This window comes from Pempheris klunzingeri, chromosome 13, assembly GCF_042242105.1.
Source record: "Pempheris klunzingeri isolate RE-2024b chromosome 13, fPemKlu1.hap1, whole genome shotgun sequence".
NCBI lineage: Eukaryota > Metazoa > Chordata > Actinopteri > Acropomatiformes > Pempheridae > Pempheris > Pempheris klunzingeri.
In genome coordinates this window covers 21,062,940-21,073,225 of record NC_092024.1, presented here as the reverse complement: position 1 = coordinate 21,073,225, position 10,286 = coordinate 21,062,940, and the positions used below count along the sequence as shown (strand labels likewise).

General features: G+C 39.5%; 1 protein-coding gene across 1 annotated transcript in view; it reads left to right on the top strand.

The window, feature by feature from the left end:
- The first annotated feature begins 3,312 nt into the window (after nt 1-3,312).
- Nucleotides 3,313-10,286, top strand: part of dctn1b (dynactin 1b) — a 31,577-nt gene continuing 24,603 nt past the window's right edge. Inside the window, exons 1-4 of the mRNA XM_070841802.1 lie at nt 3,313-3,558; nt 5,674-5,752; nt 7,583-7,614; nt 9,983-10,027. Of these exons, the coding sequence (XP_070697903.1) occupies nt 3,331-3,558; nt 5,674-5,752; nt 7,583-7,614; nt 9,983-10,027 (384 nt within the window). The 5' untranslated portion in view covers nt 3,313-3,330. The remainder of the gene's footprint in view (nt 3,559-5,673; nt 5,753-7,582; nt 7,615-9,982; nt 10,028-10,286) is intronic.

The window sequence follows — 10,286 nt, the reverse complement described above, 5'->3', positions numbered from 1 at the left end:
AGACAGGTCGGGGCAACACTGAATGCTTCATTACAGACTTCGTTCATTACTTAGCTGGAGCCAGGCAGGCCCTTTAAAACTGGTTTCTGTGATTATTTTATGACTATAAAGAATGCATGATTTATAAACCCCCTTTGGATGTTTGATGGCAGATTGTTGACAGGTGCATTTGAGCTGTGTAGTCTCCCTGAAGCAGTGTGAGCCAACGATTCCTGCTTCTGTTATGAATCCGAAGAGATCTGAAGTCTTTAAATTATCCTTAAATGGATGTTAAAGTTTGAATAAAAGATCTGACTGTGATGTAGAAATGCTTTATGAAGACACAACGACTCAAGGACACTTTTACTGCACATAACCAGTTATGATGTCTCCTCCCATGTTGGTCATGAATTATAAGGGAGGCTACTTGCATAACTGCTGCTAAATAGCTCGAACATCTCACCGGTGATTTTAATAAAAAAAACATTGTCTGTTAAATGATGACTGTTGGAGATGAATTATTAAATGGCTACCAGAGGAAAAGTTGATCATTTCCTCTCTTCTTCATGATGTTTCATGTTGTTGCCAACAAAATGTTTTATCAGAGAAAGAAACTGATATCGTAGCTCTAAGTTATGCCTCAGCAATGAACCAATTAGTCTCCATAATTGCTATGCTGAGAATAGAAGTAGGTGACAATTATTCCCCCCCATGATAATAACGACAACAACAACAACAGTAATAATAATCATCTATATTTATAGAACGCTTTTCAAAATACATGTTAAAAAGTTCTTCACAAAGGCAACAAAATAAAACAAAAAGTCATAAGATCATCAGGTTATAAAAGAGATAATAACAAAAACCAATTCAATGTAAGAAAAGTTTAGAGAAGGAAAACATGTTCTCTAAAGGAAATAAAAGACATTTCAAAAGAGAATGAAAACTCATGTAAAATCAGAAAAGCTTTTCAGATAAAAGTACATTTCAAGAAGGGACTTGGAGGACATCAGTGACTCAGCCGGCCTGATTTCCTCGGGCTGATCGCTCCAGATCCTCGGGGCCCCGACTGCAGACGCTCTGTCCCCTTTTAGTTTTCAGCCTCAGGAACAGACAAAAGACGTCTGGCTGAGGCTCCTAAAGCGCGTACAGGCTCGTGCAGTATTAAGAGGTCAGAGAAGTTACACCTCCGTATATACTGGCTAAGAGTATTTTCCTATACTTACAGTCATTGTTCTCTGGTGATGGTTGAGAAATGTAAATCGCTCAAAATGCCTCTTAAGAAGTGACACCATATCTGAGCTTATGTCCAACAAAACACTCTTTATAGCGCCACATTCCAACCTATGCTTTGCTTAGATTTAATGCCCCCGTCTTGTGCAATATGGACGGCTGACTGTTAAGGCCTGTTGGTATGTAGTTTAACTATATATTACATTTTAAAGTTGGTTTCTTTACCTCTTCCCCTTTACAATGTGGACTGCTGTCTATGATCCCTCACTGGCTTCCCCCTGAAGTGTAAACAGTGCTGTGAGAGCATGTGACCAAGCAGGAAGTACTGGACGATAATGAATCCATATTGTTTTATTGGGATTAGATCTAGATTGAAACCTTTGCTGAGCTGATAAATTGATAGATTTTTGCTTATTATTGATATATTAGTGAATGTGGCGGGGACTGACAAGTTTATTTTTCAACTGTGAAATGTTCACAATTCTTTAAAAAAAGGGCTCCTATCAAGATTGTGTTTGTTTTTGTTGTGTTTATGTGGAAAAAAAAAAGAATATCAGCTCAGATATTAGCAAATTTTTTTAGGGCCCCAACTAATAATTTTCGTTGTTGATTAATCTGTTGATCTGTTAATTGATTTATTGTTTAGTCTATAAAATGTCAGAAAATTGTGAAAAATGGCGATCAGTGTTTCCCACAGCCCAAAGATATTCAGTTTACTGTCGTGGAGGAGTAAAGAAACCAGAAAATATTCACATTTAAGAAGCTGGAATCAGAGAATTTTCCTTAAAGGAATACTCAAGCTGACATATTGATTATCAAAATCATTGAGGTTTAATTTAATATTTGACAACTAATCGATTAGTTGTTGCATCTCCAGTCAGAAATAAATCTGCTTGGATCATAAAACAAGAACATGACCACAGAAACCTGCAGCACTTACTGTGTTAAGATGCCTTTATGCTTCCTTTGTGGTTCAGTGTTTCCTGCAGAGGTTCCTTCACTGTTGTAAGTTAAACAGCAGCACATGGACAGAGCACATTTACAGTAAGCTCAAGGAGAGTCGGAGCATGTTCTCTCTCAGGGTAATAATATCTGCTCCTCTCTCTCTGCTCTTCTGCTGAGTCACCATCAGTTCTAGGACATCACACTGCAAATTGGGTTATGCAGGATTATTTGATAACAAAATATTCCAGCTCCAGTAAATGTGCCCATCTTGAAACGTCTTACTGTGCGAGTTGTTCTCCACACATCAGAACTGCTTTATGAAATCTCCAGTGATTGTTGCCATGGATTTATCACAAAAATTTGGCTCCTCGGCTAGAAAGCGAGAGAGCGGTGCTGTTTGAGCATGCATTGACATTTAGAGAGTGCAGGACAGGGCCTTGCTTTTACTTTTTGTGTGATCCTGAACAGCTCAATGGGTCAGAATGACACCTAAACTACTTTTCGTTCAGCAGCGAGCAGCCATGTGCTGACACGGTCCTGTAAAACACCATGAGTCATGCAGAGAAATGTAGTTGAAATGCACCAGATTTTCTTTTTGCTTTAGGCTCACGTCATTATTTATCACGTCAGAGAGTAGTGGCCGTAAAGTTGTGATAATCATGGCACGAACTGGTCTATTTAATCTTGTCAGGTCTTGGGTGATTATGTTGGAAATGGATGCTGCTTTAAGTGAAACTGAACACCATAAATATTTTATAGATATATTAAATATATTTTATAGCATTTACGGTACACACATTTCATGGGGTAAACTTTATTAATAGCATATATTAGCAAGGCTGACAAACCTTTGGATGCCACAACTAACTGAAGGTAGGTTCACTAAATCAAGGCCAAATTTCAAGCCCAACATATGTACACCTGTAAATGCATTTAAGACTAAGTTGCAAACACATCGCACACGCTTGGAGGAATATACAACTAAAATGGATTGTTATTGCAGTGTTTGGGACAGGTGAGATATGAGAAGTACTCTCTATGAATAGTACATGGATATGTATATTTAGTGGAGTGCCCTTCAACAGTGTTGATGTGAACATGGATTCCTGTTCCAACATCTCTCTCTCTCTGTTTCCTCGTCCCACCCAGACCACCAGCAGCGGCAGCAGCAGGATGAGCTCGGACGGGGGCGGGCGGCCCGTCAAAGTGGGCTCTCTGGTGGAGGTGATCGGGAAGGGGCAGCGCGGCACAGTGGCCTACATCGGCAACACGCTCTTTGCCTCCGGAAAATGGGTGGGAGTCATCCTGGACGAGGCCAAGGGCAAGAACGACGGCACGGTGCAGGGCAAGCGCTACTTCACCTGCGAGGAGAATCATGGGATATTTGTGAGGCAGTCACAGGTAAGGCCCCACATGGTCTCGCCCCTTCATACATGTCTAAACTTCTGCATCCCTGCTGCACCTCTAGGCCTCTCGAATCATCCCGCCAAGGTCTCTTATTATACCCGCTCCCTCCACAAATCCAAGGGTGACTGTGCTTTTACTGTAAGGGCCTCGTCCCTCTGTTAGGTCAGCTGTAAAGAAACTTTCAAAAAACGTCTCCAAACTTCTCAAACCCATTTTTACCAACTTGCCTTCCCTGTAAAAAAGCTGTAATTTATCTATTGTATGTTACTGCGATAAAAATCTAAATGAAATCTACTAATCTTACTAACTGCAGAACTATTGAGTAAATACAGATATTCTCTCCTAAATGCTTGATGATCTAAAGCCCTCCCAGTGCTCCCTCATCCATCTATTGCTCAGTCTCTTATTTTGTAAGATGTTTTAGATTGTTTTTCTACTTATTTGACGCAGTGGGCTCATGTGGGGGTTGATATTTTCCTCTGTGCCAGCATTTTTCTAACGTTTCAGGCTGCTGGCTTAGTTGTTTTCTGATCAAAAACAGCTCTATTCTTTGCTGCAAGAAAACTACTGCAAAGCATATCGTCACGCTCCAGTGACAATAGATTAGCTATGGTGGCCTGGAGGGGACAGTCAAAATACATCCCAAAGGGGACAAAAAAGGCAAATAGGTGAAATATTAACAAACTCCTATTACTTTCTTACTAGAATTATGTTTACATTCAATGTCACTCACTAAAATGCACTTTGTGTGTCCTTGAGGTCGAACAGACACGTTCAATGCGTTTCCTTCCTCCATAAAACATTTTGTTGATTTTAAACCCTGCATTGTTTACACTCATGTTCGCCAGCTAGCAGTCTAGACGCCCATAAATTGCTGTCTAAGGTCACCTGCTCTGTTTCATTCAAAAAAAATGTGAGAAAGATGGACTTTGTGGTGTAGAGCTGGTAATCCTGTTGTTGGAAATCAGCAGACAAAAACAGAACAAATGCAGCAGTGACGGTAGTGGTATAAGGGGACCAGAAACATTCTGAAAATGTTGTTACTTCACCATTGCTGGTGATGGGTTAGGTGCACAGTCCAAAGACATACAGGTTAGGTTAACTGGTGACTCTAAATTGCCTGTAGGTGAGCATGAATGTTTGTCTGTCTCTGTGTGTTGGCCCTGTGATTGACTGCTGACCAGTCCAAGGTGTAAACCGCCTCCTGCTCCATGTCAGCTGGGATTGGCTCCAGCCCTCCGCAGCCCTTAAGGATAAGCGGTACAGACAATGAAACAATGAACGAATGAATGGTGATGTTAAATTGTGCAGAAATACCCTGAGGCAGCTGCTGGAGTGTGAGAATATTTCCAGCAACTAATAAATTGTAGTTTTCATAATTACAACAGTTCTCGTACCAAAAAGTTGTCAAACCTCTCAGTAGGTTAGTCGAGCCACGATGCAGATCAGGGCATCAGAATATGTTATTATTTGTTTAGTTTTATTGTTATTGTGCCTCCTCGCTGGTGACATCCGTATGTTATGTCCTCCTCATTCTCGTGAACATGATACCTTGAGGGAATTTCCCCAAATTTGACACACATGTCCACTTGGACTCAAGGATGAAATAATTGGATTTTGCTGGTCAAAGGTCAAAGTCAGTGTAACCTCACAAAACACATTTTGGACATAACTTAAGAATTCATACACTAATTATGACAAAATTTCACACAAATGTGTAAAAGGATAAAATGATGAAGGGTTTTTATATGACGTCCACTTAGTCGATTGAGCCCACAGAGTAAATAGTGTTAATGTCACCTGTGACCCAGCTGTGCCAGCTTGATTAGGAGCTTGTTACTAATCCTCTTCATTGTTTCTCACCCTTGGCTTAAAGGACCCCGACTGTACCTGCACTGCAACTGTAAGGGTTGCTATGGAGATGGAAAAATTACGACTCACTTGGGGCGAGCTATATTTGAGTGAACATGAATGAAAAAGCCAATTTTGTTGAACATCTGTGCCAGCCCTGCTGATGAGTAAGATGTTTGGCAGTAACCGCCTGTAACGTTTTGGACGACATGACTAAGTGTCTGTTGCTGTCTGTCTTTCTGTCTGTCCCTGTCTCAGATCCAGCTGGTTGATGATGGAGCAGACACGACGTCTCCGGAGACACCTGAGCCCGGCACCGGCAAGGTTCCCAAACGAGGTAAGGACACAAACATTCAGATGATTACAGTTTTGTCCTTGGTGCTCATTCACCTGTAGTTTTCAGGATTCTTTGGGTGTTTTACCACTAAAAAAAAAAAAAAAAAAAAAGGGAATGTGCTCAAACAATCCTGATCTTTTTGAAAAGGAAGTTTTCCAGGGGACATGCATGCTCAGAACATTAAACATGTGGTGTTCTGCAGTGTGAGAGCACACAAGAGAACAAATCACCTCTTTGTGACGATTTGTTGTCGACATGCTGGGAGATGACAAATTTATTGTGGAAATCAAGCAAAGGTGTTCAAGCCGTTTTGGGTACAACCTCCTGCTGACAACATCATAATTCACTTTCAACAAGGGCTAAAGGATAAAATTAAAGTCACAGCAATCAATCTCACCACACGGGCCATTAATCTGGTCACCAGTGTGTTTTATCCTCGGGGATGGAGCTGGACTCTGTTTCCATGGTTACGCCTCACTGCTACTACGTCAGATAGGAGGCGGTGGTTGGTGCTTTGCATTCAGTTTGGTACCGTCCACTTCCTGGTGCACAGAGAGGGGGTTAAAGTGGCGACACACCGGGCACCTTGCCTGGCAGTGTTGATGACCGACTTTTCTCAGGAAGTGGCTGAGGAGATGATTCAGATGTGTTTCCTGACAATGAGACGTTAATTCAGATTACCAGGATCGAATTTAATGTTTGTTTACTCCCAGGATGAAGGTCGAAGCACAGGGGAGATCGTGCTTTTGCAGTTGTAGCCTCCAAACTCTGGACCGAGTTGTGTTTGCATGTTTGGTTGGCCCCTTTAAATCCAGCCTAAAAACACATTTTTATTCACTTGCTTTCATCTCAGTATGACTTCTTGCTTTTATTATTGTTTTGTGAAAAAATGAAAGAAAAAGTAAATAAAGAGCAAACTGTTAGATGTGATAAAATAATATAAATCAGCTAAAGTTTGACCTTTATAGGTTCAATGTCCACTTGCTCCTAATCTGGAAAAAATCATGGTCTTCATGGTCATTGAATTATCTCTATTTATTCATCAGTGGTGGGTGGCTCTGATTCTAGCCACTTCCTGAAGTTTTTGTGCCAGTTGTTCTTTAATATCGATATTCCACCCTTCAACTGAGATGTTATCCCTACATACAGTATCACTTATGGAAGAATGTCAACTCCAAAAACATTATTATTATGTTAATGAATTTCCCGCCAATAAGTAAACGGTATGGAAGCGCTTGGTGTCTTTGGTGTCTGCAGCGTCAACCATCACTACCCTGATGAAAGTGTCTCTTTCACAGTGTTTCCTAGTTTATTAAACAGATTGTATTTTCTTTGCACATGTTCATTGTACTTAGAAATTTTAATTTTCTCTGTCTGGCTGCATGCTGCTACGTTTTTAATGTTAATCAGACAGCATTCAAGACAGGCTTGTGCTGAACGTGATACTGAAAATGTTACTAAGATTGTCGTCAAGAGCTTTTCGTAAAAGTCACCAGGGCACTTGTGCAGACATGAGACTTCAGATTGAAGGGGTGCTTGTCTGACAGAGGCCGTGTGCACTGAAGTCACAAACATACACGTGATAGTTAATTCCACTCATTATCATCTGAGGTGAGAAAATGGATTGAAGAAAAAATTGATTTAAGAGCTGCTTGTGGTCTTTTGTGTAGTTTTCCACTGCTGACCGTGTCTCTGTATCAGTGTTGACTTTAATCTGTTTGCACCAGGATCTTTGTGGGACTTTATACCTTGTAAAACACGATAAACAGTGGGAGCAATATGAGAGTTCATCCCTCACTTTCTTTATTTGTCTTTTCTTTATCTCCTCAGAGATCCTGGAGACGCCCAAGTCTGCTAAAATGGTGAGTCCGATAACGCTGCACTGTGACACAAAGTTCCTCTGCAGCAAATCAGGAGTCGATATGGCAGCACACACCTGGACACACACACACACACACACACACACACACACACTACAAACTCCATATTATCTAAGGTAAACTGTGTGTGTTCCTGTTCACTGACCACACCCGCTCTGCTGTGTCAACATCAAAATCTTCTTTTTTCACAGGTTTTGTTGGTAGTAACTGTGTCAGACTATGGCTGGTAGCCTCCAATGAGTGTTTTGACATTTATTTTTTGCTGTTTAATTATTAAGTGCATTTGTTTTGCTCGTGTAATTTGAAAGAAAAAAACAAAAATCAGTTTGAGCAGTTTATTTTTTAAAGTTTTGTCTTGTGACACTGATGTAAGTAATTTACAGCTTCATTTACAAGTAGTAAATTACCACACTAAGGAGTAATATACATAAACATACATTAATACTACAAACTGTGATTAACTCTTCTTTCATACATGTGTGGAAAAGGATTGAGAAGAATCTGGAGATCATAAATTACTTTTTTTACATCGTCTTCCTCCATAATTAAATTACAGTCTCCGAACTTAAGAAAAGGGAGAATTATAAATAATTTTTAATAATCCTTTAAGTTGTGAGTTTATCAAGAGTAACTGTGTTGAATCAAATCAGTTCTTAAATTCAGAGCTGAATTTTCCCATCTGACCAGCAGAGGGCGAAGTTTACCTATAAATAAACACACTGGACATGTGATACAGGTTATTTATTTAATTAAACCTATTCAAGAGATCCCCTGAAACCAGTTTTAATCTTTTAAATTAAATCAGAGACCTTATTGCTACAGCTACAAATGTTTTTTTTTGACTAAATACTCAAAGAAATAATCCCCAATAATTAAGACAGTAAAAGCACGAGATGATCTTTTATGGGATCAAAACAAAATCAATTAAAAAAAAGTAAATTCTGGCAATGAAATTAAAGCAAAGTAAATGTTTTCATTACAGTATCTTTTATATTTCAGAGACTCAGCTGATGCAACCATCCATATTAGTTTGCATTAGTTTATGTTCAGCTGTTTACATGGGCTGTTACATTAAATAGCATCACATGTTTCCACTGGTCAGAAGTCAAAGAGTTAGAAACATAATCTTCCTCAGAGACCAGAAATATCCTGTAAAATGTCCTAATAACCCCCAGCATGCACCATGTTTAAGAGAAAAGAAAATTGTGATTATAATCCTAATAATCTTATCAAATAACAAAGGTCATTTTTGGAGGATAGACGACCAAAAGTAAACCTGCAGGTCTGCAAAATATAGAATTTATTAAAATATGTAGTTTTAACAGCCAGACTGAAATTCTCTTTAGCCTTAGAGGTTAATAGATTTTAATTTGTTATTTTCAGTGCTTCTCTGCCTCAAATCTCAGTCAAACAATGTGAATTCTGCCCCCCTGAAGTTTACCACATCCACCCATATTTTACTGGATTCAGGTTTAAATATCAACATGTTATTTGGAGGGTAGAAAAAAAAACTAGAGAAAGAGAGAGACCCTGAGATCTAGATTAATAAAAACAGACATTTGATTTAGTAAAATTAGAACATGTTTTATTTGCCAAATAAGGGGAGGTGTATATGTGAAATAATAATAACACAACCACTGGTGCAGGACTTTAATCCAGGAGTGAGACCAGCAGTCAGTTAGATAATTTATTACTATAAATAATTTATACGATAATATTTACTTAATTTACATGTTTCAATTTTCTTTTATTATCATCAGCTTTCAGTCACAGTTTTGTTTAGGCACCAATGCCACTTTGTTAGATTTAGGAAAAGGAAAAAATGGTTAAACACAAAACTCTTTCTAACATACCCATGCAAATAGTATTGTTGGCTGCTGAAATCAAATAAAATCTGCCATAAGGAGCTTTTTTTGTTTATGAACACCTTTATTATCTTCTCCCCTGACAAGTGCTTGATGTGATCTTTTTTTAAAGTCTCACTGTGTGAAAATTAATTGGAAAAACATGTTTTTTTAATTTCAATAAGCTCTAAATGTTGAGTTTCTATATTATTATTATTATTATCATATTTGACACATTTTAAATTTTTTATTGAAAGGATTTTTATTTGCAGTTTGTATGAAAATGAGCTGAATGAGAATGACGTCATGTGTGTGTGGTAAAATGTGAATTGTACACATGATTGAGGTATTTGGTCCACCGACAAAGAAGCACCGACTCACTACAGTCCCCGTCACTTCCGGCATGCCTCTGACAAACTCTTGACCTTTAACCTCCACCCCGCCGTCCTCCATCCCTTCCTTCCTTACTTCCTCACTTCCTTCCCTTCTCTCCTTCGACCACGCAGCGAGGAGTGAAGCCCAAAAAGGTGCTGCATGTTTCTCTAACCTCGGTACAGTGGTAATGTTATGATGATGACCGTAGTAACCGTGGTAACCGTGGCTCTGAATGGCCTCGCTGCTGCATGGCAACAGGGCCTCATCCCCCCCCATTTACCCATGATTCCTCACAGGTCACCACACCTCCATCCTTGGTCTCTTGTTACCGCTCTGTGTTTATGTGAGAGTGAATCTACTGTAGTGAAAAGCACGAGAGGTGACGCCTGCGTCCGCCACAGTGCCACCACGCCCACTTCCTGTCACCTGACCTCT